At 38.1% G+C, this 27,022-nt stretch overlaps 10 protein-coding genes across 10 annotated transcripts; 5 read left to right on the forward strand and 5 right to left on the reverse strand.

The window, feature by feature from the left end:
• Positions 1 to 3,403: 3,403 nt before the first annotated feature.
• Positions 3,404 to 5,698, forward strand: PHYBLDRAFT_168755 (hypothetical protein; the record flags this gene model as incomplete). Its single annotated transcript, XM_018435930.1, has 2 exons — positions 3,404 to 5,177; positions 5,277 to 5,698. The coding sequence occupies 2 exons, from the start codon at positions 3,404 to 3,406 to the stop codon at positions 5,696 to 5,698; spliced, it is 2,196 nt and encodes a 731-aa protein (XP_018291437.1).
• A 268-nt stretch (positions 5,699 to 5,966) lies between these two features.
• PHYBLDRAFT_187088 (hypothetical protein) lies at positions 5,967 to 7,162 on the reverse strand (the record flags this gene model as incomplete). The annotated part of the gene is made up of 2 exons (XM_018439326.1): positions 5,967 to 6,963; positions 7,018 to 7,162. The coding sequence occupies 2 exons, from the start codon at positions 7,160 to 7,162 to the stop codon at positions 6,233 to 6,235; spliced, it is 876 nt and encodes a 291-aa protein (XP_018291438.1). The 3' UTR covers positions 5,967 to 6,232.
• Positions 7,163 to 7,902: 740 nt separating this feature from the next.
• Positions 7,903 to 10,136, reverse strand: PHYBLDRAFT_168757 (hypothetical protein; the record flags this gene model as incomplete). The annotated part of the gene is made up of 11 exons (XM_018435931.1): positions 7,903 to 8,105; positions 8,161 to 8,326; positions 8,414 to 8,499; positions 8,570 to 9,121; positions 9,184 to 9,259; positions 9,353 to 9,503; positions 9,553 to 9,584; positions 9,642 to 9,661; positions 9,728 to 9,763; positions 9,815 to 9,880; positions 9,950 to 10,136. 11 exons carry the CDS (start codon positions 10,134 to 10,136, stop codon positions 7,903 to 7,905), a joined length of 1,575 nt encoding a protein of 524 aa, XP_018291439.1.
• A 2,635-nt stretch (positions 10,137 to 12,771) lies between these two features.
• PHYBLDRAFT_181524 (hypothetical protein) lies at positions 12,772 to 13,405 on the forward strand (the record flags this gene model as incomplete). Its single annotated transcript, XM_018438483.1, has 2 exons — positions 12,772 to 13,065; positions 13,142 to 13,405. 2 exons carry the CDS (start codon positions 12,772 to 12,774, stop codon positions 13,229 to 13,231), a joined length of 384 nt encoding a protein of 127 aa, XP_018291440.1. The 3' UTR covers positions 13,232 to 13,405.
• PHYBLDRAFT_187090 (hypothetical protein) lies at positions 13,406 to 15,859 on the reverse strand (the record flags this gene model as incomplete). Its single annotated transcript, XM_018439328.1, has 6 exons — positions 13,406 to 13,557; positions 13,626 to 13,737; positions 13,841 to 14,535; positions 14,622 to 14,895; positions 14,978 to 15,441; positions 15,538 to 15,859. 6 exons carry the CDS (start codon positions 15,857 to 15,859, stop codon positions 13,406 to 13,408), a joined length of 2,019 nt encoding a protein of 672 aa, XP_018291441.1.
• Positions 15,860 to 15,991: 132 nt separating this feature from the next.
• Positions 15,992 to 16,815, reverse strand: PHYBLDRAFT_125051 (hypothetical protein). The gene is made up of 4 exons (XM_018429025.1): positions 16,808 to 16,815; positions 16,676 to 16,740; positions 16,520 to 16,617; positions 15,992 to 16,429 (listed from the first exon to the last, which is right to left on the reverse strand). The coding sequence occupies exons 2-4, from the start codon at positions 16,696 to 16,698 to the stop codon at positions 16,041 to 16,043; spliced, it is 510 nt and encodes a 169-aa protein (XP_018291442.1). The 5' UTR covers positions 16,699 to 16,740; positions 16,808 to 16,815; the 3' UTR covers positions 15,992 to 16,040.
• A 142-nt stretch (positions 16,816 to 16,957) lies between these two features.
• On the forward strand, positions 16,958 to 19,949 carry PHYBLDRAFT_181527 (hypothetical protein; the record flags this gene model as incomplete). Its single annotated transcript, XM_018438484.1, has 10 exons — positions 16,958 to 16,991; positions 17,083 to 17,123; positions 17,188 to 17,416; positions 17,534 to 18,144; positions 18,203 to 18,772; positions 18,852 to 18,948; positions 19,039 to 19,053; positions 19,126 to 19,140; positions 19,191 to 19,283; positions 19,338 to 19,949. 10 exons carry the CDS (start codon positions 16,958 to 16,960, stop codon positions 19,823 to 19,825), a joined length of 2,193 nt encoding a protein of 730 aa, XP_018291443.1. The 3' UTR covers positions 19,826 to 19,949.
• Positions 19,950 to 21,377: 1,428 nt separating this feature from the next.
• On the reverse strand, positions 21,378 to 22,454 carry PHYBLDRAFT_168762 (hypothetical protein; the record flags this gene model as incomplete). Its single annotated transcript, XM_018435932.1, has 1 exon — positions 21,378 to 22,454. The coding sequence occupies one exon, from the start codon at positions 22,452 to 22,454 to the stop codon at positions 21,378 to 21,380; it is 1,077 nt and encodes a 358-aa protein (XP_018291444.1).
• A 1,038-nt stretch (positions 22,455 to 23,492) lies between these two features.
• Positions 23,493 to 23,996, forward strand: PHYBLDRAFT_168763 (hypothetical protein; the record flags this gene model as incomplete). The annotated part of the gene is made up of 2 exons (XM_018435933.1): positions 23,493 to 23,522; positions 23,604 to 23,996. 2 exons carry the CDS (start codon positions 23,493 to 23,495, stop codon positions 23,994 to 23,996), a joined length of 423 nt encoding a protein of 140 aa, XP_018291445.1.
• An 879-nt stretch (positions 23,997 to 24,875) lies between these two features.
• On the forward strand, positions 24,876 to 25,867 carry PHYBLDRAFT_112669 (hypothetical protein; the record flags this gene model as incomplete). The annotated part of the gene is made up of 4 exons (XM_018428302.1): positions 24,876 to 24,936; positions 24,993 to 25,024; positions 25,162 to 25,436; positions 25,504 to 25,867. Coding segments are annotated over 4 exons (732 nt in total), but the record flags the coding sequence as incomplete, so codon positions are not given.
• Between the last annotated feature and the right edge of the window lie 1,155 nt (positions 25,868 to 27,022).

Here is a 27,022-nt window from a genome sequence, read left to right on the forward strand (position 1 = left end):
TTGAGATTCAGTACGATTGACTTTGCTCGTAAGCTTGCCGTATATGCCCCATTCTGGATCATTGTTCATTCGCTCTACCCACCCTCAAGCTGTACTTGCGTTTATTCCCGCTCGTTCTGCAACAGGTTTCACTTTCAAGAACTTGAATATGAGCAAATATAATATGAGCGCCTTTTGCTCATCCCAGTAAATGTTGTATTTTTTTTTTCTTGAGCGAGCAATGTTGCTTTCCGATTCTATCATTACAACATTTACTTTTTCTGTATCATGAGAATTTGGTTCAATAATCAACTGGAGTGTACACCATTGCTCTAAAAAAAAGAATAGGAATTTGCGCTCTGAATGAAGTCAACTTCTTCATCCCAATTCATTACTTCACTTCCATCATTGTATATACCTGAGTCCATCTTTTATAAAACAAAACCTTTAGCTCATTACAAAAAAATGTATGATGAAAGAATAAAAATCGATCTTTTTGATACTTCAATCTATTTATTAATTGGCACTAAAGGCACTGTACTCTCTCACTGTTGCCTAATCGAGAAGTGATTGTGTAATGAAATATCTAACAAAGATTCAATTCAAAAAAGCTCAAGATGCTCTTCAAACGCCTACTGGACAAAAGGCTCAAAAGCTAGTCAGTCGACCTCTTTAAATTACATCTATGTATCATCGAGTCAAGAAAATTAAAATTAAAATGTAAACCAGGATAATATAGTTAAATAAATGTTTCTCATATATAAAAATGAGGTGAGCACCTGAGCACACATAATTGTTCTTCTTCTAGATCTCCTTCTACCGATGCTGATACTAAGAATGATCAATGAGCCCTTCATACATCTAGATCTTCCAAATTAAAGGGTATAAGCGTTTATACAATCGACTTTATTTAACATAAAAAAAAAGAAAACGACGACAATAGTGAATATATACATATATAAAGTATACAACTACACATAGTAATGGCAAATAAAATTAAATTATATAACATTTGCAAATACACACACTATTTATTCAAAAATCAATTTTCCTATATATAATGTAGCTAGTAGCTGTAGAATTTTTTTTTCAAATAGAGGTTGAGATGTTTATTTTAAAAGTCGTAAAATAAAATAAAAAGTGGATTCCTCTGCGGGACCTTCTTGGGAATCATTACCGCTTGCCATCATCTCTGCATGTTATCAACCAAGTGTCCTGCACACTCCAAGCCTAGTTCTACCTATTTAACTTGCAAGGCCACCTTCAAATCATTCAAGGAGGAGATGCAAGATATTCTCTTATCGATCCACCTTTCAAAAGCACTACATACATTCTCAATTGGATTTGGATTCGAAAATTGGGCAGGTCCAAAGTCAAAAAGAAAGAAAAAACAGTGATCTGGTGGGCCCTCTTTCACAATTGAGCATATGCTTCAGTGTAGAAACTTACTCCGTTGTTGTTAAGAATAAAATGTCTTTTCTGATATTCGGTAATGGCTTCCGACTAAGTTTCTGCCGCGGTTAAAACTTCTTCAGCGGTTACATTGTAATTCATTTTTGCGGCCGATTTAATGGAGATAGAGAACATTTGTGGGAAATGTAACCGTTACAGTTGTTCTAGGCTATATAGAAAATTTATAAAAACAGTATTGTGAAAAACAGGGGAGAATTTTTTAGGCTGGTAGTTTGTGGAACTCGATATTCTTGTAAAACAGAATGGCCCTATGCTGGCGTTTACGAAATCTATGGGGACAAGTCTGCGTTAAAAATAGGAAAACGCTTGACAAACTTGTTTAGTTTGTCAACCCATTTTTTATTCATTTTGTTCTTTTTCTCCCTTTCATCTATCTGTATATTCAATGCTACCAATACCTATTGACATTAAACATTAGAGAATATTATGAGAATGCCTGGCATTGATATGTTTTTTCTTTTTCTTTTTGCTTCACTCATTTATGAGAGCATAGACAACTTTAGGGATAGCTTTGAGCTATACTTGAATTATCATTGCGAATTCAATGATATTAAAAGGTATTGAAAAAGCTGTAGGATGAGTAACCAGCCTTCAAGGTGATTACAGCTACAAGTTGCCTGGATTGCGACTTTTATACTTTTATGAAAAAATAATAATATAGTAAACGCTCAAATATCGGATGATACAACAACTGCTTTTGGTACTACATTGATACATGAATCCAAAATTTAAAACGTCAAATAAGTCTGACAAAGTCATTAAAAAGTTTATGTCAAGAAAATGTACCTTTCGACACCACAGTAGACCAGAAAAAAATCAATGTATTTTCTGAGTATGTCTTCTACATTATTAGCTAGATAAATAGTAATCATAAGCTTATTTAATGTCTTTGATGGTGGGCCAAATATCACTGAATTTGAGATCATTGTCCAATTTGAAGATAAAAAAAAATGATGCTATGCGGAGTTTGTTTTATTAAAAATTGAAACAAATCCAGAAGTATTGATGCTTGTCCCCCGATCGCGCTGTACAAATGATGGAAAGAACTTTTTTTTTGTATATATCATTTCAAAGGAATAACTTGTAGTGTACTAAGTATCAAGTAAAATTTAAAGAAGTACAAGTCAGCATAGCCACTGTGATAGTATATCATCCTTTTTTTGGTTTTTTTTTTAAATTTTAACAAGTATTTGAGTATAAAACCTGTTGACATTTATCGCGGGATTTGTCCGTGGACATGCCTGTTCCTGCCACTGGACCAAAAAAAAATTCAACAGAAAGGCTATTGTTTCTGATGTTACTCGAGCAGCAGTCGGCACGGACAATAAAGCTGCTGTTGATGTATCTGGAATAAAGGTACTCAGCATGCCTATATACCCTTTTCTGGAAAATTACAGGAGCCAATTCACTTTCTTGTATGACCATATCTTAACAACAACAACGAGAATAAGGAAAAAAATATATTTTTCCTTGACTTTTCTGATTTGCTTGTCTTGCCAATTTGCTTTTATTGAATAAATTTAAAGGTGCTAATATTCTTCTTATTTGCCATAGTACTAAACGATCCAAACTAATATGTACAGATAAATCGCAGTACTTACATGTATGTGGATATATCTGATTATATATATATGTATCCAATTATACACACAATCAATCTCTTATATTTAAACATCAAATACCATCAACAAATGTTCCCTGTTTTTCTTTATTTCTTTTTTGGTTACAGAAAGTTTCCCCTTTTTGATAACTTCTTTGTTATTCTCCTTACCATCAAGAGCGAACTTATCGCTCAGCATATCTATTACACAAGTACAAGCGATCTTATTTAGGTGTTCTCCTGTACACCTTGACGTGCTCTTTTTCCCAAACAGGCCATCTTCTTGCCACCTATTCTAGACTTGTTTAGCCTCGCTTTATTTCTTCCTTGCTCTTTTACTGCACAGTTTGTATGCTACCAAGGATAGCAACCGCCGGCTCAACAGCACCCAAAGAGCCAAACAAAGCAGCGTCATTTCCCAGCTCGCGACTTGCACGCTCATTTAAGGGTGTCAGACAACTCTGGAAACCACGACATGCTTCAACTTACGACACCAAGGCCCAGTTACAGACTTCGTACGCCAAAGCTGGAATGTCAGCAGTGGCAATGACCCTCACAGCTGATCTACGCACAAAGGCAGACATGCATTCCATCACATTGCTACACCCGAGCATGGACTTCATTCCTCATGGAGGTCATTTGAGTTGGCCATCGTCTGCAGCAAACCCTCGAGCATTTGTACACTACGAGCCCAACCGAGATCATGTGGCAATGGGATCAAACCCAGATACAAAATATTCCAATTCGCTTTGGTTGACGGTGGATCAATACGCCTGGCTAATTCAACAATTGCAAGAAGAACAAAGCGTTCACGACGCCTTAAAGGCCGACCATGGCTCCGCTCTGTTTGCAGCCCCCTCTCCAGGTGTTACCAGCTGGGGAGCTTTCATTCGCCCCTTTGCCGCTTCTCCTGCTCCTATGCTAGGTGTGCTGCATGCACATATCTGCACTCGCACACTAGCCAGACGTCTTGCTAGGCTTGTTCTGCGAGCAAAGCACCGTTCTATGCCTGACATCTATCGTCACTGTCTTTTTATGCTTCCAAAAGCCCTTTTGTTGCAAGCAGCTACCTTTATTCCACAAACAAAACAGCTTCCGCTTCTTGAACTTGATCTGTCCTACCAACGTGCTCTACGAGAACCTTTTGAATCACTTAGTCCGGAATTCCATCAGCGCCTACTGCGCTATGCAGACCGGATCGCACTCTCCGCTCATGAAGTCGCCCCTGTGAGAATGACAGAAAGATCTTCCGAGGACCAACATCATTATTGTGCCTTGACGTGTCGCAAATGCCAGTGCGACACCAACCTACATATGGCCTTGAGTGCCATCTCTCCATTTTCGGGAATGAACACCTCCCGCTTCTCCGTCAGCAGCGACCAGCACATGTCAGGCACAATACCCACAGTCCGAGTATCTACTCATCACAGCAGCAACAACATCATTGACTCAACGGAAGATAGTCTGGGTGACCCCACATTCGTAGTCTCTTTCTCTCAAGCTATGTTTGGCACCGACTCTTTGTCTTCTTGTCAAAGAGTGCCTCAAAGTTTAGAAAACATTTCTGGCCAACGAACTACCCCCCAAACTAGTTTAAGTGTGCACTACACAGAATCTCTTGTGTCCGACACTGTTTCAATGTCATCCTTTCCAGCTCACACCACTTCTTTCTCAAATTCTACCAAACCCGAAAAGCGAGGGTATGTAGCCGTTGACCATCAGAATGAAGAGATACTTGTTGTATTTCCTGGTGCGTGTTCATCAGATACCCTATTTGAAAATGTGTCTTACACACCTGTTCCATGGGAAGAGGCTGAAGATAATATGGGAAATACTACCGATGAATCAGTTACGCACGAACGCAAACGTTCCAAGAGTAGAAATTTCAAGTCTTCGTGGTCTCGTGCGAGCTTCTTGAAGCACAGGCCCGAGTCGATGGAGGTTACAGACGATCAAAATGCGAAATCATTAGAACCCGACCAAGATATTTCTCCGTGGGTGTTGGATTATGCCTTGACTGCCTGGCGCCGATGCGAACTCAAGGTTGCTACATTATTAATGCGGGTGTGCCATGCCACACCTGCTCATTATAAAGTTGTCATCCTTGGACACTCACTTGGCGGAGGTAAACAGCATCCTCAGATACTTGGCTCATGACTGATTTTTTCTCTCTTTTTCTTTATTCTTCTTCTTCTTATTTTTTTTTCAAAAAAAAAAAAAAAAGCTGTGGCAGCCCTCTGTGCATCATCACTAGTGTCAACCAGGCTCTTGGTTGACCGATCAGTCACACTCTGTACTATCAATTCACCTCGAGTGGGCAACCGTGCATTTGTAAATCACCTCACGGCGCAAAACATAAAAACCATTCGAATTACATATCCCTCTGACCTGATGGCTCATCTTCCACCGCGTACTTCTGGCCTTGTTCATGCAGGGTCAACAACAGTCCTTATGGCTCCTGTCGACTCAACGTGTGACATGCAAGCTACAATGTTAATTAATGCGGTCAATCCAAGTACGACAGAGGACCTTCTTGCACGCACATTCCCGCCAACCACTTATCACACCCGTAGACATCATATGGCGTGGGATATCAATCTTTGCCCTGAAGATTGCAATGTACGAAAAAAAATAATGGCAAGTTGAATATTCCGTGAAACCATATACTTTCTCACTTGGGCCACTTATGATTACAAACCAAAACAAACAAACAAACCGAAAAAAAGGCACTTTCATGTATATATCAATTACTCAAAAATTTCTGCTGACAATCTACTATTTATCTTTTCGATCAAGTAGTAGAGTCAATCATGCATCACCTTAATTTAAACAAGGATATTTACTAATATCTTCTTTACTTTCACTTTCACTTTTACTTTTACTTTTACTTTCTCTATTCTTATCATTGGTGTTTGTACATGTTGTATGCATTTTATCCAAAGCATAACAAGCCCGTTGAGTATCTTTGGGAAATAATAATAATAATAATAATAATAATAAAAATCAAAATAAGAACAGAAAATATATAATGAAAAAAAACAGTATGGTGTGAGGCTGTGATTGGTGTTAGGATTTCGGTTGCTTACTAGTTTAACCCACAGTCTCCATTAGTTATTGTTTTCGTTTGAGAGAAACTGGGAATCGCATAAAAAAGGAAACAAGATTGCTGTTGGGTTTTCTTTATCCTCTGTACGGTGGTGGATCGTCTACTCTTTCTTGTCGTGTCAAATGAAGATAGGCTTCATCATCGTTGGTGGGTTCTCGCTTGAACCGCTTGTAAACCCAGCCTAGTCCAGGCACCTTTTTCCACCATCTTCCACGATAATGATGCCAAGAAGCCTCGTCTTGAAAAGGCGGAATTGAACTCGCGTCTACTGCACGTGTCTGCACGGACCTGTTATTCCATTTATCATACAATCCACGCACGCCCGAGGCCAGATTTGATGCTTGTTGACGACCAAAGATAAGACATATTGCCAAGGCTCCTGTAATCACAAGAGCATACACAGCAGATTGCCACTGATCTCCCACCGTCCATTGCTCATTAGACGGTGTATAATAGTAAGCCGGGAGACCTTCACGTATAGAGCAAACGCTTTGATTTGTGCAATGACCTGGGAATCCATCCATTCCAAAATAACATTCCATATTGTGACTACAATGAGATCCTACAGGTCGTTTAGGCTGGCATGTTCTCTTGCGCTTGTCACAGTATGACATTCGACTGCAATTTCCAATAAGTTCGAGATCGTCTAAGTCCATTACAGTCGGTCCCCGGTAATCAACATAGCTGTAAAGTTCATCTGAAAGTGGGATTGTGATGCAGGGCATTCCTGTGTCATTCTCAACATTGAATGGTGTGTAGTAGAATGTCTCGATGGGGTTGATACTCATCTCGAATCCACCATCGCCTATAAATTGTAAACAATGTCAATAGTTTAATTCAATCAAGGCTCAGCACTCACTTTTGCTTCCACACACAAGCCCTTTTTCAGTTGCAAAGCAACTATGGATGGGATAGAAAGGGCAATTCGAGGGATCTTGACAGTGCAATTCGGCCGAAGCCAATAGTCCTACTGTAAGAACCAGCACTGTGAGTGGTTTAAGCATGAGATATGTTCCCCGTTTGGTAAAAAAAAGGTAATAACCGTAAAGAGTTCAACCTCTACTTTTCGAGCTGGCAAAATTGGAATGAAAAGCTTATGACGCTATCGGACTTTGTAATATTCTAGCACGACTTGCCTATCGTACTGTTCGTTGTAAAAAAAAAAGCATTTTGATTCTCCCATTGGATAATATACAAATAACTGTTGTGCACAATGGATATTTGAGATATTCTCTGTGTACAGACTCTATATAATGTATTAAAGGAAATTCATGCGCAAATATGTACCTACCAGAAATGAGGCTCATTGAGTGTGGCTGGCTTAATTCGAGACTGCCAGCTTTAAATTCATAATACCCTTGTGAGTACACACACCCATGTTAATTATAAGACATTGGACGGATCTGGTGTACCAATACCTTCACCACCAAGCTATAAATTTGGGTCTTAAATAGAATTACAGAGCAGAATACAGCTTAAATTTGAAATATAGTAATAATATCTGAGTGGAAGTAAAGACCTAATCATTAAGATACATAAAATTTGATTTAACAAACTATTGTTGTTTTTGGAAATATGAAAGAGGTGAAAGCTTTAAAGACAACTAGATTAAATAAATCATGTATATTTGTGGGATAAAAGTAATATACAGTTACAGAACATAAGTAGTAAATAGTGGATAGATTTTAGAAATAAATAACTGGGTATACAAAGGTACTAAAATAAATATGATACCATAAAATGGTTACTTGGCATTTTCAATTTCCAAATCGCTACGGTTGGCATCTGTTTTACTAGATACGGATTTTGGCTTTTCAGAAGTTGAGGCAATGCCCTGCTCCATGGAAAGTTCAGAGATATCAACCGGTCCAACAGCTCCCCCCGATTTTTCATTCTCGAGCTCAACTACATTAAAGTCTCTGTTGCGCTCCTCTTTACCAACAAGAACTACACACGACAATGTTTTGAGTAAAAATATAAAGATATTATACAAAATACTAACCTGTGATTATCAAGCAAGCGCACACGCATCCCATGAAAATCGACTGAGTCAACCCGTAGTTTGCAATAGCTTTTCCCTCAGCATTCAATTTCAGGGAACCATCTTCATTTTTGAGAGGATAGCTCTCACCAATGGTAGCCTCAATCTGACTGCTAGCTGCACTGATCTACAGCACAGGAAAATAGAACAAAGTTAACTAAACTATTATTGCCAAAATAAAACATCTTTAAACCAACATTTGCATTAGACTTACCAAGTTACCTAACTGATAGGCCAGACCAGGCATCAAACCTCTGAAAGCTGCAGGTGCCAGTTCATTGATATGTGCTGGAATAACACCTATAAACATGCAAGTAAGTTTTATTTCTTTTTCTTTTTTAATTTATCCAAAATGTATTTGTCGGCTTACCCCATGCACCCTGAACAAAGAATTGGAGAACAAATGCACCAAACTGAAGTGATCCAATGTTGGGTCCATATGCCCAAAGTGGAATAAAAGCACCCACCATGATAGCGCACACAACAATAGCAAGCCGTCTACCAAAGTATGTTGAGTAATAACCGATAATTGTTCCGCCACAGATAGCTCCGATGTTGTATATAACACTCGTCGAAGTCTTTTGAGAAGCTGTATATTTGAGTTGAGTAGTCAAAAACGTAGGGTAGAGATCTTGAGATCCATGGGACAAAAAGTTCATGAAAGCCATCAGAATAACCATGTAAATCAGTCTGAGCCAGTGGTTCTTGAGAACAACCCACGTCTCCTTCAATATAGATCGCCCCAAAATCTTGCGCGCTTCTTTGGTTTTTTCAAAGGATTCGGATTCAGGCACCCAGAATCGGATCACAATTGCTAGGAGAGCAAATGCAGCACCAACCCAAAACTGAATACGCCACGAAGAGTTTGTTTGTACGATTGCATAGTTGACCAAGGTTGCCAAAAGGTAACCACACGCGTAACCTATTGGGTACAAATCCATGTGAGCAGAGTGCGCTATCTTATACCAGATTTCAGATTTTTACCTTGCTGGTAAATTCCGGAAAATATGCCTCTTGCCTCAACTGGAAGTGCTTCAAGCGCGAGACTTGCGCCAAGACCCTATTGTAAGATTTTTTTGATCATGTGGTTAGTCGTGAAACATCTATTGTGGGGAAACTACGGATAAATAATTAAAGGAAGCAATAGATTTACCCATTCACCACCCATGGCAATACCAAATAGTGCTCTAAGAGCAATAAAGGATTTGAGATTAGGAGCAAATCCACTAGCCATGTTGATGATTGAAAAGAGAATGATATCAATCATCAACGGCCATCTTCGACCAAATTTATCGGCTAATGCACTATACAAGTAGTAAGTATATATGTCTTGGTAGTTGTAAATCAGCTTACCCAAAAATAAGAGCGCCAATAGGTCTTAGCATCTATAATGGTTATGTTAGACCTCTGTTCTACAGTTCTTATGTGCTTCTGTAGTTTACCAAAGTAGTAGTAATAGCGCCTTTGAAAATTCAATTTTTTTGTTAGATTTATTATATCTGTCACTACGTAGACTTTATTAACTTACTTGTAACAGCAGATGGCTCGACATCAAAGTCCTTGGCTAAACGTAATGTTAATACATCAGTTATTTATGAACCCAATAGTAACTTACCAATATCTGTAACAGTCAGAGAAACACAGAAGAAGTCAAAAGCATCCAAGGTCCAGCCAAAGAAAGCTTATATGCATATATATATTTATATTTAGTTGGTTTCAATACAAGTAATATGTTTAATTAAAGACTTACCAGCAACGAATGTAATTCTTTGAGTGTTATTGATATTAATCAATAGCTTTAAAGGATTTTCTAGCTTATCAGGCTTGTGATAGATAGACTCCTTGATCTCCCTTAGCTTTCGTCTTAATCTGCTTTCTGGAGCATTTTCGATCTGTTCAATAGATACGTTATCCAATTCTTTTTTAATTTGTGACATTTGTGTTGGTATTGTTAAGAAAGATTGTTTTTTTTTGAAAGGGATATCTCCAAGTTTTTATACTCATTTTTTATATAGTATAAATTTTCAGCAACATGGTGATCCAGGTAACCATGGTATTCCCCCCACAGATCGAAAAACGAATAGAGTTTTTTCCCCGCATACTGGCATGACAAATTACCTATCTCTGGGAACAAGCGTATATTTACACGCCACCCCTTAAATTACCGTTATTATGGTTTGTATAAATTATCTTCATCGCTTTATAAACCGTTAACTTAATAGTATATATGTCTTGTACCTTATTATATTAACACACTACTTTATTTTGTATAATGAATTGTTTCAAATCAGGAATATACAATTGACAGATTCTTGTTTTTCTTTTCCAATCGTTTACAAATCACTGGCCTACACGCCAATCATGTTACATTACTGATATTCAAATTCAGTATAAATTGATTTTCCCACCCCAAGAAAGATTCTTTTATCAGGAATCGTTCACAAGCTCTCAAGCACTTGTACATCTAAATTCTTTATCTTGAACACAATAAGTTACTATTCTGGTAGATCGATTCTGCAAGCTAAAACATATTTGAGTACAGTTTGTAACCATAATTATTACTTTTTTTTTTAAAAAAAAAAAGAAAACCTCTTTTCTGTTTCATTTTTTTAAAAAATGTCATATAGTATTATGTACTGTAGTATATTTATAATATATTAGTCACTGAAGTGTATATAGAGATATAGCATTAAAAAGATAGAATAAAGATAAATCCTTTGAATAGTCTGGTCGACAACTAGGACATTTAATAAGAAAGCATGAATTTGATAAGCAACAATTTATTCTCAAAATATGACTATAAATGGGTAATTGTAGAAGAATCGTGATGTTGTATAACACATAACATAATATACATACACACGTACAAAATACATAACTTCACACCAAACGCGAACACAAATAAAGTAAATCTATTGAGTCTTGGTTAAATCAAGATTTATTATTATTATTATTATTATTATTATTATTAGAACTATAAAATATATTCAATGATAAAGATTATCCAAATAGCCTCTAGTTTTTCTACTTGATCCATTTATTCTCATATAATTATATAAACATAAAAAAATCATCGGTAAAAATTTTGGTGTAGTTTATTTGGAGTAGGTATCGAGACCATCATGTGCTTACCTCTCTTGGATATTAGATATACAGAAACAAGAGAAAAAAAACTGCAGTTGATGTATTTCACTATTCCTTAAATTTCCCCCCGCAATATAGTGTAACAATGTGGAGTAGGTCTCAAGAATTATGTCCTATACAAAATCTGCCAATCGAATGTTAATAATATGTCTAGTTTAGAACTATACTGCAAAACGTATGCTTATACAATACGGACAAATACATTGATTTGGATCAGGTTTAAGAATATGTAACTGTGCTCCAAGAATCTAAATAATTGTATCTTCCATTTATAGCTTCAATTTATATTTTTATATTTATCACTGTAAGAAACATAAACTCTCCAGATCCACAATGTACAATATTGATTTTAAGTATGTTATAAAAAACTATGAGTTGATTATTACGGGAAGTGTTTAATATTTATCGTAGGAATAGGCTTATTTATAAACCCAACAATACTAAAAATCAAAGTATATATTTAGTCTATCTCAGTCGAATATAAAGAAATATAATTTTCAGCTAAACTTTGATATTCATATTTTGCATATACATTAATTGTATATAAAAAGAACTACAATAAAAAAATAAAACTAAAGATTATCTATAAGAATAAGTTATAATAATAAAAAAGCATTTTTTGGATAAAAGCAAATGCTTATATTATCCATAGAAAAAAAAAGACCTTTATATTTTGAACAAACAATGTAGATAGGCTTTACACATTTGTTTTTAAGGGTTCTATTAAGCATTGAAAGAAGCAAATACAATCAATAAAAAGGATCTTAAAGCTTAGAAAAGCCTTTAATAAGTGAATCTTCATTGACTAATCCTTTTAATTCTTTACAAAAGACTACCACATAATCTTTTATTAGAAAAACAAAGACCTTTTTTTATATATGTTCTAAGTATCTAATCACTTTATGATGTGTTTAATAAAAGTATATACTGATCCTCTTTATTCAATGAACAAAGCTTTATTATTTTTTCCAGATCAATATAAATTTAACTATTTTCTTTATCTATTGTTTCATTGTATATAATTTATTTGTAACCTTGAATACTATGCCGACTATAGATTAAAGTTAGTATCTTATATATATTGATAAAAGCATTTCTTTATTAAATAATTCACGAATTGTACTTTTATAATATGCATATATATTATTTGACTTTATTATTATTATTATTATAAGAATCCTTAAGTGTATCTTTATATCACTTAGGTAATTTGTCTGGTTAGTAATGGAATATAGCTTCCAGGGCGGCACCGGAACAGCAGTGTAATTGTCTTAGAAATAAAAATCACGTCCGTCGTGAAAAGGAGTAGCTCTACTGCTCTGGACTTGGTTTGGCATGATAGGGATTCTCTGACAAAACCCCGTCACACAGATAACCCTAGTTTTCATTTTACTCTTCTTTACTATCTACATCTTAATCCTGTACTCAATGACAGACACAACATCATCTCAATCGACTGCCCCGACATCCAGAAGTACCTCCTCTACCTCCTCTACCACGACAGCAACTACAGGATTAGAATCCTGGCTTGTTCGACGAGCTGAATGGACCCGAGTTCCTGATCAGCTCCCGGATCGCCCAACAAATCTCCCACCTAATATCTCTGTAGAGCAGCGAGATGCTTGGTTAGACGTTGTGAGCCAAAGTAACCAGCTGGGAATATACAGAGCACTTGTGGTTGATCGTCGGAAATTGAGTACACCCCTACCTCTTGGTTTTGCTGTGAGTATATATGTATATTAAAAGTAAGATTGATAGATAAAGAAAGGAAGAATGGGTCTAATATTTTGTTTATTAGATTAAAATTATTGTCCAGGGTTGGAAGAACGATGGCACTTGGCCAGAGGGATTGGAAGCTCCACAAGACTCGGATGATGGTCTTTTGTAATAACACATACACATACAATTTTTTTCTTAAAAGGAAAAAAAAAACTTTATTTACTGTAGCATATCGATAAAATAAGAATAGACTTGCCATCTTGTAGTATAGCAAGCAAAGCATCTGACGACCGTTAAAAAAAAACAAGAAAAGGAAAAAAAAGAAAAAAAAAGAGAATCAAAATCAAGGAATAGAGGGAGAGGGTCTACACATTGATTCCTCAACATTGACCATAACAGCTTTACTATGACCATGTATTGCAAGCTCTTTACTTGTAACCAAGGCTTGTCTGTAAACTTGTTCAAGAGGAGAAATTCCTGGACGTTTTTGACACACTAGAAACAAGCGAGTATAGGTGTGTGTTAAATACTTAATTTTGCTGTATGCAAAAAAAAATTCTTACGAAGAATAGCGGTATTTAATTCAGTCGCAAGAATGCTTCTACCACTATTGTCAAGCAAGTATCCAACGGGGCTTGATGTTGGATCAGGATAAGCCAAAAGAGAGAATATCTCCTGAGAAATCAGAAATAAACAATGTATGTTTGGTTGTATTCCCACGCCCAGTAAAAAAATCAGTTTTCATAATCCAACAGAAAAGTTGACTTGTATCTCTTACCACAAGTCTTGTTTTCACACTGGTTCTTTCATCAGAACGATATTCTTCTTGCAACTGCTGACCATATGTCATTATCTGCTTCATTGTATCGACTGTTGGCTGAGAAATAAGAGCACTCTCTCCTTCTTCCAATAGAATGTCGCGGTTTTTTATTCCACTACTATAAGCGCTGAAAGCACTGCAACTTGAGCTGCTTCGTCGCCTGGGTGGAATATTGGCGAGAGAATTATGAGAAGATAAGGTGTGATGTGTTGAACGGGAATGGGTGGGAATTGTCGGTGGTAATACAGAATATGAAGATGCCGTGATGGCAGCATAGCTTAAGCGCCTTCCCGGCGCGTTAACAGGGAATACTTTTGTTAAATTGATTGGCGATGTTGATATAAGGTCAGTAGTCCTCTGTTTATATTTCGCTTCGTTTTCCCCTTCAGCACTAATGCTTCCATTACTACCCAAGCTCATATGATCATCATCCGAGAAAATACTGTCGGTAAGATCAAGACATCTTTCCTTTCTACGGTACTGGGCACATTCTTTCTCTGCATATTTGCCTATCATTTCGATAAACTTTTGGCACTTGAGTTGGAACAGGGCTGTCCGTCCTCTTTCGTTACCAACAAATAGATCTGGAAAATGAGTGTCTAATAGACGAATGGCCAGATCTATATCGCCTGCCATGATAGCAGAACGAATAGCTTAAATTGATAAACAGAAGATATATATATATTGCATTGTATGTTAGTATCTGCTATTCAACTGTCAGCTATCAACTATCACGTACATTGGCGTTCAAACACATCTTTTTCACCCCAAGTAGAATCCGTTGGACTAGCTGTTGAGAGAGAGAGTGGAGAAGAATCTGTGTAAGAGACATTTTTTAGGAGAGCATTGACCGTCTTTCCATAGCCATGATGTGCCAAATGGGAAAGGACAAGATGATTGAGAAGTGAACTGGTGGGTGTATCAATGTCCTTGATAGATTCAGCTGTGTTATGCAACGGGGGACCTGGTGACAAAGTATGCGTGATGTCTTTGTGGAGCTTCTTCTTTTGGTCCTAAGAAACATCGGAATGCATAAGTTTGTCTGCAAAGAACATGTCCTCCTCTCACAAGTCAGAAGTAAAAAATTGCACTTGCTTTTACATACTGAACAATGTCAAATGCAAAGGCATTCTCTCCAAAGTTCACAGTCACTATCTCTCCCTTGGTTCTTAATCCCACACAGGGATAGATATCTAGTGTAAGACGTAGCGAGTGAAACGCGGTTCCAATCATGGCGCCATTTTTGGTGTAAAAGACGGACTGGTCGGCGAAGTTGACGCCGCACCCGATCACATCCCCAGTCGTAAAGAAAGGTCCGAACACCTTTCCTGTACCTGATCCAGCAAAAGAATGCCCGTCATCACCATGGTAGCCCCACGAATATGGATCCCAGCCTGGTAGTCTATCTAACTGGTTATTTAAACCACAAAACCCAATTCCGATGAATCCGTCGTGCCCCCGTGAGATGACTTTGAGCTCATAATAATATACCCCACAGCGAGATCTAATAGGAAAATTTGCTCGCACGGATGCCGCGTCAATTTCACGAAGTCCTGGACCTAAAGGTACATGGGTACATGGGTACATAAGCAGACTAATTTATACACGCGAACAAAATATAGGCACCATCAAAAAAAAACTATTAGAAATGCTACCAGTATATATTAGGTCGAGACCATTAGCACCAACTTTGATGTTGCGCGATCTGTCTCGATCGTTCCAACAAGAAGGAAGGCGCAAGTCGAGTGTTTCCCACATTGAGTTTGTACGATTGCGTTGTGGGTTTTGAAGATAATCATACTGCTCGAGTGCAAGGTCGGCATAAAGAGTGTGGTTAAGGTATGACGGGTATTTCGGCGGAGCTAAGGAAAGATATAGAGCTGGTTGCTGTGAACGTTGCTGAAGTTTGTGTTTTAGAGAGAGATGACATGGCATGGTCCTCAAAGGAGGGAATGCAGAAGAATAATTTGTGCTCATAATAAAGTTTATGTGAGTGTGGGAGTAAAGAAGAGAAGAAGGGTATTTTGGCACTTTGGACACACTATCATACACTTTGGACACACGTGCAGTCGAAGCTTCTCACGTCACTTTTGATCACTTGGATTTTGTGTTGTATATATGCTATTTATTTATTCTACCGTCTATCATTATTATTATTTTATGCCTTTGATGACATTTTCTTTCCAACACCAATCGACTCAAATTCCCATGTTGTTGCACGGAGACCCACACCTGCAGGTGCATTGCGGGTCAAATAACGCAACCATCTATCAACTGCCTCAGGATGGGCATCCTTGATTTGAAGGAGACGCTTGTGTGTCTTACGCTCAAAATTCTCCTGGGACTTCTTGTGTACGAAAGGAGATCGGATCACAGTCCATCGGGAGGTCTGAGTAGGCAGAGGAACAGTACCCGAGCATGGCATACCGAGGTGGAAAGCAGCACGACGAGCAAAGTCTGCATAAAAGTCCAACTGCTGTGGGAGATAGCCACGCAAGTGCAGGTTACAAACGGGAATACCGTGAGTGGCGGGAATACGGGGAGGGGCTAAATAAAATGTCATCGAATAAATATTTGTGATAGTATGTACCATTGTTTGTTTTTTTATATATAAAAGGAAAATCGGTTCTACCGTACCTTCAAATACTTCGTCAAAGGTCTCCTTCTCTGTAAGCTTGGGCAATTCAATGCCCCCAGGAGCAACCACTACGGTCTCATCGGTTTTGGTAGTAGACCTAAAAAATTCAGTGTGTTTAGGAACACAATAAGAACAGAGGTACAAGAAATATTTACACAAATGAGCGCGAAATTGTCATGGCTGGTCTGGCCAGACGAGGCACATGGGCAGCAATGCGGTACTATAATAGAAACTAAATCAGAAATTTTTCGTGGTTGTGTAGGACCGGCTGCGAAACGTTTGCGTACCGTGAAAAGCAACGACATGGTGTTGGTCAGGAATGGCCCTTGTTGAAGTGAGGAACTGTCTGTTGACTAGAATTCAAAGCCACCACTAAAGGGCAGTCTTTCCAGCGGAGATTGTGATCCCGACCTTCTTTCCTCTTTCGCTTTGTTCTAATGCCTCAAGAAGTAGAAGCTGTAGATATGGCCGGTATATAACCTTTTATGCTACTATTAAGTCGCTGGTACTATTAGGGCCGAAAAATAACACAAAAACATTACTATACAATGCCTGTAGATAGGTCACTACCCTCCAAAGAAGAACTACCCCATTTTACAGCAAGTATTCTTACACCTAACAGTCGTGGGTCTCTTATCTTGCTAAACTTGGATTATCGCTTTTTTAGTGGCGAGCCGTCTTATGTGGACTAGCTATTGGTAGTCTCATGTGTTTTTCGAACATGTACTTTGGACTTCAAACAGGATGGATCTCCATGATGTCGCTTCAGTCATCTCTTCTTGGTTACGCTATCTTCAAACCATTCCAGCACCGTCTCAGGACAAGGTTTGGCCCTATTGAGAATGTTGTTTTACAGACAACTGCTGTAGCTACTGCCACCATGCCTTTGGCTGCAGGTATATCAAAATACTTTTATGACGACGAAGTAAAAAAAAATGTGTCGCGGGATTACTAATACAGACTATTTCTTATTGCTTTAATTTGATCCGATTTCTTTTCCACCGCAAAAATAGGCTTTGTAGGAGTTATTCCTGCACTGGAATTGCTTACAACCGCAGATAATCCTGATGGTCCCATCCGACTTTCTGGGCTACAGCTCATATTGTGGTCTCTTGGAGTTGCTTTCTTTGGCGTATTCTTTGCTGTGCCATTACGTAAACAAACCATTATTAAAGAAAAGCTTCGATTTCCATCCGGAACTGCAACAGCTCAAATGATCAGTCTTCTTCACCAAAAGCAAGATCCTACCAAACCAAAAGATACTCGGTTGCGAAGAAGAAGGAGAACATCGGCTGAGAATGTTGGACCCAGTAATCCTGAGCAAAATCCTTTATTATCTCCTGTTGGTTCATCATCATACTCTTCGGCTTCTTCGACAACTTCACTTACCGAAGTAGAAACTGCTGTGCAACGCGAGGCTTTTGAAACCAGTTGGAATCTTAAGCTCCGAGCACTAGTCATGTCATTTGGTTTATCCTCTCTCTATACTCTCTTGACCTACTTCTTTCCTATTGTCAGCGCTCTTCCAGTATTTAACTGGATCACATTCAATTTTGTTGATTTTGCTGCTTGGGAGTGGTACTTTACTCCTAGTTTGAGCTATGTCGGACAAGGGATTATCATGGTGAGAAATTATCTTGGGCGTAATGTGATGTATTTGCTTCTAACAAACATATAAATAGGGTTTACCCACCACTTTGTCAATGCTGCTCGGCTGTATAATTGGCTGGGGAATATTATCGCCTTTGGCTTATTATGCAGGGTGGGCGCCCGGCCCGGTCAATGACTGGAAGACAGGTTCAAAAGGGTGGATATTGTGGGTGTCATTGGGCGTTATGATTGCCGACTCTGTTGTGTCGCTGGGAATTGTGTTCATACGATCCCTAGTTAAGGCCATACGTCAGAATGCCTCTAAGCGACCTAACCAGGCACCAAAGAGTGCATACAATAGAGTTAGTCAGTCTGAAACACAACAATGTCTTTCAGCAGAAGAGCATATTGAAGAAGAATGGGAGGAAGCCGACTTAAACAAGATCGAGGAAGAAGAGGACGATGCGCCTGAGGAGCAACGCGTGTCTACTACGCTGACTATTATTGGCCTTACTTTGTCCACATTTATGTGTGTACTTTTGGTAAAAGTTGTATTTGGGCCAGATATTCTGCCCATCAGTATGACCCTATTATCAGTAATTGTTGCTATGATACTAAGCGTACTTGGTGTACGTGCCCTGGGAGAGACAGACTTAAACCCGGTAACTACCCTTTTATTGTTGCTGCTATATAATTGGTATTAGAGTTTAGTATGTTGTTAATACTTTGTTTATGCATAAGGTCAGTGGAATCGGCAAGATTAGTCAGGTTATTTTTGCTTTAATAATTCCTGGGGGTATTGCAGCCAACTTGATTGCAGGTGGCATTGCTGAAGCAGGTAAATTAGATTATGAAAATAAAAATTGGTCTGTATTCAATATACAATATTAATAATAATATTATTATTAATATTTTTTTTAAAAAAAAGGTGCACAGCAAGCAGGTAAGTTGATATGTGCTCTTACAGTATATCATATCGCACAAAGTGGTTAATGTATATTCGACGGATATTTAGGCGATTTAATGCAAGGTACGGCTATCAATTTACTATTAAGAATAATTGTTGATATATTTGAATAGATCTCAAGACAGGGCATCTTTTGCGAGCATCTCCAAAGGCTCAGTTTTATGGACAAATGATTGGGTCTTTCTTTAGTGCTTTTGTTGCTACAGGTAAGCTGTGTATTGGTAAATCTCAAGTACTTATTTATGACTTTGGTAATATAGGTGCATATCTTCTTTATCGCACTGTATATTCTATTCCAGGCCCTGAATTTCCTGTCCCTACTGCTCAAGTATGGTTGGATATGTCAAGACTGGTGAATGGTCATCCTTTACCACCCCACGTCTCCGAATTTGCATTTGGATTCGCAATCTGCTTTACTGCGTTTGTCTTGATCAAAGAAACTACTGCTAATCGCACATGGCACAAGTACATTCCTCAAGGGATTGCGTTTGCAATTGGTATATACAACCCCCCTAGCTTTACACTTGCACGTGTAATAGGTGGCTGCGTAAGCCATTTATGGAATGTCTACTGCGATAAATTGGACAATGTAAAAGAAGACAATGAAAACTTGTCCTGGTTGGATCGACATAGAAGGGTTGCAGGAAAGGTTTTGATTGTTATTGTTGCGAGTGGATTTGTACTCGGGGAAGGAACTTTTGCGATTGTGAATATGACAATGCGGGCATGCAATGTACCTCATTTATAGATAATGCTACAACAACTATTTTCTTATTTATATCTTGTAGCTTTCATATATGTATGTATATATATATATACAGACCCATATCAGTACTGAATAAAATTTTAAGATTCCGCCAAATCAAGGCATCAACTTCTTTAACATTCTTACACTAGTTTGTCTATATTCACTTAACACCCCATGTTTGAAAACATATATATACTAAGATATGGCTCTTTAAAAAATAAAAAGTAAATTTATTAAAAAAATTAATAATGTGTTGACCCTCCACGAGCCTTCTTCATCTCATGTAAGCGATTAGGCATTGACATGCAATGTGTCTTGCAAACGTCAGCCGGAATATTCTTCCATTCTATATGAATAGCCCTCTCCAGCTTATTAAGATTTTTTGGAGAGGGGACTCTGGCATTCACTTTTCTGGTAAGATATGCCCATAAATTCTCTATGGGGCTGAGATCTGGACTGTTCGGCGGCCATACCATCACTGGGAAGTTCTGACGCTTCTTCCACTCTTCTGCAAGCTTAGAGTTATGACAAGGAGCATTATCTTCTTGGTAGATAAACTCCCCATCATTGTTCTCACTAAGAGATTCCATAAATGGAAGAAGCTTCCTTTTCATTAAGTCCATATATGCATACTGGTCAAGCGTGTTCTTTATGGTTTTCAATGGGCCAACTCCTCCTGCCCATACACAGCCCCAAACCATAATGGAGCCTCCGCCACACTGCAGTCTTGGTCTAATGAACTCTTCTCTGTATTTTTCTTGAGGATACCGCCATACTCTAGTATTGCCATCTCTGCTGAAAAGCATAAACCTTGACTCATCGCTCCAGATGACGCGATCCCATCTCTGATTGGTCTCTCTGGCATGATTAGCAAATGCCAACCGCTTCTTCTTGTGTGCTTTTGGTAGCAGTGGCTTGTATACAACTTTACAAGAAGACAATCCAGATCTACGAATAGTTCGACGAATGGTAGACTTGGAGATGGGATGCCCTAGGGTGTCAGACATGAAGGTGGTAAGACCCCCAAGTGTTGTCTCACGATTCGTCTTCATCTCATTAATCAAGTGACGCTCATCTCGCTCATCCATTATCTTCAAAGTTCCTTTTCGCTTATCAGGAAATGCGGTTCCAGTATCTCTCCATCTATTGATTGTGGAATACACCGTTGCTAGAGGTATACCATTCTTCTCAGAAATTTCAGCAGCAGTGCCATTTACTATAGCACCACCAATTATCAGTCCTCTTTGATAATCTGAAAGCTGTTTTCGTTTGGGAAGAGTTTCCTTTTTGTTTTGGTGAGACATGGTGAGATTCGAATGAGGAAAAGCTTTGAAAAAATAAATAAAAGGTAGTGTAATGGTGATGCCTTGATTTGGCGGAATCTTAAAATTTTATTCAGTACTGATATGGGTCTGTATATATTATCATATCTTGGTGTATTTTATCTTAAACCAACCAAAACTATAATGACATCTATTAAATATAAGCAATAATACGATACGATATACTTGTCATCATTACTTTCTTTTGCTATAATTATATATTTGTATTTTTATGATAAAATGTTATTTTCTGGAGATTCTAGGATATTTGGCGCAGTAAGATCATTTTGTATCATATCAAAAAAAGACGATGAAGTCCATTGTGTCTTAACTGATGTTGTATTCACAGGCGGAGTAGATGGTTTCTTGATAGGTTCGCTTATATTTTGTATAGCTATATTTTCTTTTGATCGTACATACACCATCCTGCTACCGTTTAATTTTTTTGGCTTTACCGAGGTGAAGTTCGTGTATTCTCTGATCCCAAGATTGAGGTTGACGCTCTTTAGTTTCCGGGACAGATAAGCAGACACATCAGAGTCACGTCCAATGACATCTTTATGGAGAGGAAAATCGGTGTACGTGTTCGCGACACTGGTATTGTTCCACCACAAAGAACTTTCCCACACGATCATAGGTATCGGTTCAGTTGAAGGCGTTTCTGGATTAGATACGGGATTTGCAAGCTTATATCCTATGCGAGAGAGCACAACAGTTGCCACATCTGTAACGTCTGTGAATGATAGATCCAGGCCAATCAAACTTTTGATATTTTGGAGATTGAGGAGAGAAGCATCAGACACAGCTTGGTTTCCGGTTAAACTGAGCATCTCTAGGAACTTTATTCGAGGGTTGCCATCCAATCTACTCTCGTCTGTCATCCGACAAAGGTGCCCCACCCCTTGGTCACCAACACAAGTCCAACTGAGGTCAAGAACTGAGAGATTTATGAGCCCACCAATCAACAAGATATCCTTATCTCCAATGTCAGTGTTTGAGAGGTTGAGGCGACAGACAAATCGAGGAAACCAATTAGCAATATAGTGTAAAGCATTCGTCTGGTTAAAAGCAAATGCATGCTTTGTAAGTTCTATAGTGCCGTATTTTTTGTCTTTCCGCAGACCCTCGCCTTGTGAAGCGCCAATGACATCAAGAATATTTGAGCGTAACCGTTTTCCTCTCGACGAGAATAGTGAGTTCATTAGATCAGATACGTATGGATTGTAGGCAACTCCTTCAAGATCAGTAATGAACTGGGAATGGTCTACCAAACATTGAATGCAAATGTCATAAAGTGATTTCACCATTGAATGGAACAAATCGGCGCAGTCAAAAGGTTCAAGGTATCAGTATTTATAGAGTTTGTAAGAGGTGACGTGTGAAGCCTTATTTCTTCCTCTCCCTCGATGTTTGTAAGAAGAAATAAAAAAAGCCAGACTGATAAGTTGTATCTAGTTATGATGAAGACCAATTCAAATAATTATTAAAATACAATACAATACAATATAAAATAAAACAAACTATAATAAAAGCATCGTCCTTTATCTTGCTGCTATTTTCAAGGGACTTTGGTTTCAACTATTTCTAACAGAACAACTGATCATAAAAGACAAGTCTCTTTGAGTTGTACAAGGTATTCATGCTACTAGACAATCAACCTTGAATAGATCCAGGTATTTTATTTGAATATACTATAAATTTTCGGGAGTGGGTGGAGAATAAGCACTGATATTTATTGTCAAAAAATATTTAAGTACACCTCCTGATTCTCCAAAAACAACTAATACATGTTCGTCTCGATAGGAAGCTATGTTGCTTTGACCATGAAGGTCATTAATTGTGCAACGTCTGGTGGCGGGAGATTAACAAATAAGCAATAATGATCGCCTTCACTTTCTGTTACATTGAAAAACAAACTAGACAAAGACAGTGTGCAGGATAAAGTGGATCTTTGTATGATTTAAACCAATATTTCTTTTATACGACTTGCATTAGACTGTGTCCTCTATTAATAGCCACCTTGAAAAGCATACAGAAAAAAAGAAGTTTTTTTTTTTTAAAAAAAAAAGTTAAGGCAATAGGGGAAAGGAGGAGAATGGTCGTGACTCGTGCTGGAGAGCGGTTATTAAAAAAAATAGGTGCCTCTCTTCTCCCTGCCGGCAATGGACAAGCGTCGGGAAAATGCAAGGGGAAGTCTGCAATCGATACAGCCTTCCTTTTTTCACCGAGCATCAAAGGTAGTGAAGCAATTTCAGGACAAATTGATGGATGTCGAAGATGGATGAATGGATGGATGGATGGACATATCTTAGATCAGTAAAGCTGACAATAATTTTATAGCCATCATGGAAGCTGTTCAAACTTTTGGCCGCAAGGTGCGTTGAGAACAAAAAATAAAATAAAATAATAGATGGGATTAAAGACATGACAATCTCATTTAAAATTTTATACGACAGAAAACCGCCACTGCTGTTGCCCACTGTAAGCGTGGACGTGGTCTCGTTAGAGTCAACGGTTCCCCCCTCGCTCTCCTCGAGCCCGAGATCCTTAAGTTCAAGGTCTACGAGGTCATCCTCCTGCTCGGTGAGGAGCGTTTCTCCAACGTTGACATTCGCATTCGCGTAAACGGTGGTGGTCACACCTCCCAGATCTACGCCATCCGTCAGGCTCTTGCCAAGGCCATCGTTGCCTTCTACCAGAAGTACGTCGATGAGGCCTCCAAGAAGGAGATCAAGGACATCCTTGTCCAGTACGACCGTACTCTCCTCGTTGCCGATCCCCGTCGTTGCGAGCCCAAGAAGTTCGGTGGTCCCGGTGCCCGTGCCCGTTTCCAGAAGTCTTACCGTTAAAAGCGTTGGTATTATTGCTAGCTTTTATTTGGCGGCTTTGTACTCATTCATTAGATTGAACGCATATAATGAGAAATAAATGAAAGGAAATCGATGAAAATTATTGAATAAAAATGGAAATCATCCTTACACGACTCAAATTTTGTATCAACTCGCACTACATTTTAGCATTCTTTTATGTACATAATATATTTATTCTGGAAGATAGTCTTAAGGAGGAGTATTTGTTTGTGTTAATCGCTAGTGTATATTTATATGAACGTCGAGGCTGTAATCATTAAGGCATTTTTTAGGCTTCTCAATGCTGAAAAAGTACAGCTCCAATACTAAGGGCTTGCTTTGAAATCTTACTAAAAAAAAGACTAATCAAATCAACGCGTTTTGGCCGAAATGGTAACCATGGTTACCAATAAACTATACGAGTGATTCAAGTGGACCACGCCATGTCACCTGATATGCTAATATGGGATTCTCGGTTGAAGAACGAGTAAGCTGGATGGATCCACAGGATCGAGTCACCTGGGATTCGGATAACTCCGAAAACAGTTACGTCAACATCCTCGCCCCTTTTAGGCTTGTGTTTTTCTTCGTACCTCTTGTTTGACAACCACTCCAGAACTCATCACAAAAAACTCTCTATCTTTACTTTTTACAATGTCTACTGTAAGTCTTAATTTACCTTTACCAACATCCTGTCTATTGGGTCGAGATTAGACAAGAAGATGCCTATTTTCTTGTCGAGGACGTTCGTTCAGCACGCGCCTTTTTTTTTTGCTGCTGCTGCTTCAAACTGCACTGCAACCTTTTAGGCTAGCTGCGTGTTCCTCTTATGGACACCACAAACATTAGTTGTAATGGCCCATCTAATCCTTTGTACATCAGGAACGCGAAAACAATGTCTACATGGCCAAGCTCGCTGAGCAAGCCGAGCGTTACGATGGTAAGTGATTTGGGGATACTTGTGATGCTGTTCGGCAATCTCATTCCTTGTATCAGAAATGGTCCAGTACACCAAGGATGTTTCCAAGGTAAGAATCTCGGATAAAAATACTTGCTCTAGTTTTTTTTTCACTAGCTGCGCAAATATTATTACTACTACTACTATTATTATTATTATTGTTGTTGTTGAATTCATACTTACCAATACATACTGTGATTTTTTTAGATGGGCGTTGAGCTGACTGTTGAAGAGCGTAACTTATTGTCTGTTGCCTACAAGAATGTCATTGGTGCCCGCCGTGCTTCCTGGAGAATCGTTTCCTCTATCGAGCAGAAGGAGGAGTCCAAGGGTAACTCTGCCCAGGTTGAGAAGATCAAGGCTTATCGCCAGAAGATTGAGGCCGAGCTCCAGGATGTGTGCAATGATATCCTTAACGTCTTGACTGATAACCTCATCCCCAATGCTCAGGGTGGTGAGTCCAAGGTGTTCTACTACAAGATGTAAGTTAGAAGGATTTATTTATATATATAGAATGATAAAGATTTAATATTTTGATATGATTTCTAGGAAGGGTGACTACCACCGTTATCTTGCTGAGTTCTTGACAAGTGATGCTCGTAAAGAGTCTGCTACTCAGGCTCACGAGGCTTACAAGAGTGCTACTGATGTTGCTCAAACTGAACTCGCACCTACCCATCCTATTCGTCTTGGTCTTGCCTTGAACTTCTCTGTATTCTACTACGAGATCCTCAACTCCCCCGACCGTGCTTGCCACTTGGCCAAGCAGGCATTCGATGATGCCATTGCTGAACTCGATACTCTTTCTGAAGAATCCTACAAGGACTCTACTCTTATTATGCAGCTCTTGAGAGACAACCTTACTCTGTGGACCTCAGACTTGCAGGAGGGTGCGTACATTATAAATAATTAAATCGATTCTATCCCACTCACAACTAATTATTTCTATTAGATGCCGACAAGGCTGAAGAGTCCAAGGCTGAGCATGCTGAGGAGTCAAAGTGAATTGACTAATGCCATGCATTGTTCCACTTTTTTTTTCTTGGTGATTCCTAAATCATCTTTTTATAAGGCTCTCCATTTCATCTAATTCGTGTAGAAAGAAACAACAGATAATAACAAATTAAGAATAATTTCTTTAGCTTGTAGCAATTCTTTTTTTATATACACCTTTTTTCCCCCTTTCTTTGGCTGTATATTTTTAAAGCCATTCTGCTATTTTCTTTTATTCCCTTTATCGATCTATCATCTCTCTTTTTTATTTTTTTTATAAAGCCAATGTCGCAAGACTATTGTGTTTGTTTTTCAATATAATAAATTACCAGGATTTATTAGTCTCTGATTTTCCTGAACTTTTTTTTCAAATGTTTTTCACAAGATTATTATAATTATTCTATCGGTTTCTTTCCGTCTTGCGGGACTTGTTCTTGTGACAGCCAAGTTTATTCTTAGAAATTTACTCCTCCACTAACATTCAAGATCTACATCTATGCATATTTTTTTCCTGTAATTTTTATTTTCAAGCCTTTGATTTTCTTGAGCTTTAAATATCTTATATAGTCGAAGCATATATTATTATAGCAATAACGACAATAAAGATTAGATCGAATGAAATGAAATGCATGTATAACATATATTTCTATCTCTACTCCTTTTACACGTCAGAGTCGCTATTGAATTGTAATAATAAAAAAGCTTTAGAACGTGTAAAGTTCATCTGCGATTTAATGTGCCGCATAGTTTAATATAATTCCATGTGGCGAATTAACGGAATTTCTTTAAAAGTTAAGAGGACATGGAGAACATGCTGTTTAACTGAATGGGTCAATGAACTGTTCACAACAAAGGACATTAAAATTTTAATTGTTTGTAGATCTTTTCGTGTGAAATAGCACCAATTCATTAAATGGTTTATGTTATGATTATTTTAAAATATTTATATTTAGCATTTGAGTTGAGTTAAATGGGTAAATAATTCAAATTATATTATTTATATATATATACTAAAATAAAAAATATAGAAATATAAAGGAGTTGGCTATTTTATTTGAATTTTATACAAGAAAGA

This window comes from Phycomyces blakesleeanus, assembly GCF_001638985.1.
Source record: "Phycomyces blakesleeanus NRRL 1555(-) unplaced genomic scaffold PHYBLscaffold_11, whole genome shotgun sequence".
NCBI lineage: Eukaryota > Fungi > Mucoromycota > Mucoromycetes > Mucorales > Phycomycetaceae > Phycomyces > Phycomyces blakesleeanus.

Bases quoted from the DNA above. Each gene is read 5' to 3' on its own strand.
- PHYBLDRAFT_125051 (XM_018429025.1), bottom strand. From the start codon at position 16,698: ATGACAATTTCGCGCTCATTTGT. The intron at 16,618-16,675 runs GTAAATATTTCT...TGAATTTTTTAG, and splicing joins ACAATTTCGCGCTCATTTGT to GTCTACTACCAAAACCGATG. The intron at 16,430-16,519 runs GTACGGTAGAAC...CATTTTATTTAG, and splicing joins CTTTGACGAAGTATTTGAAG to CCCCTCCCCGTATTCCCGCC.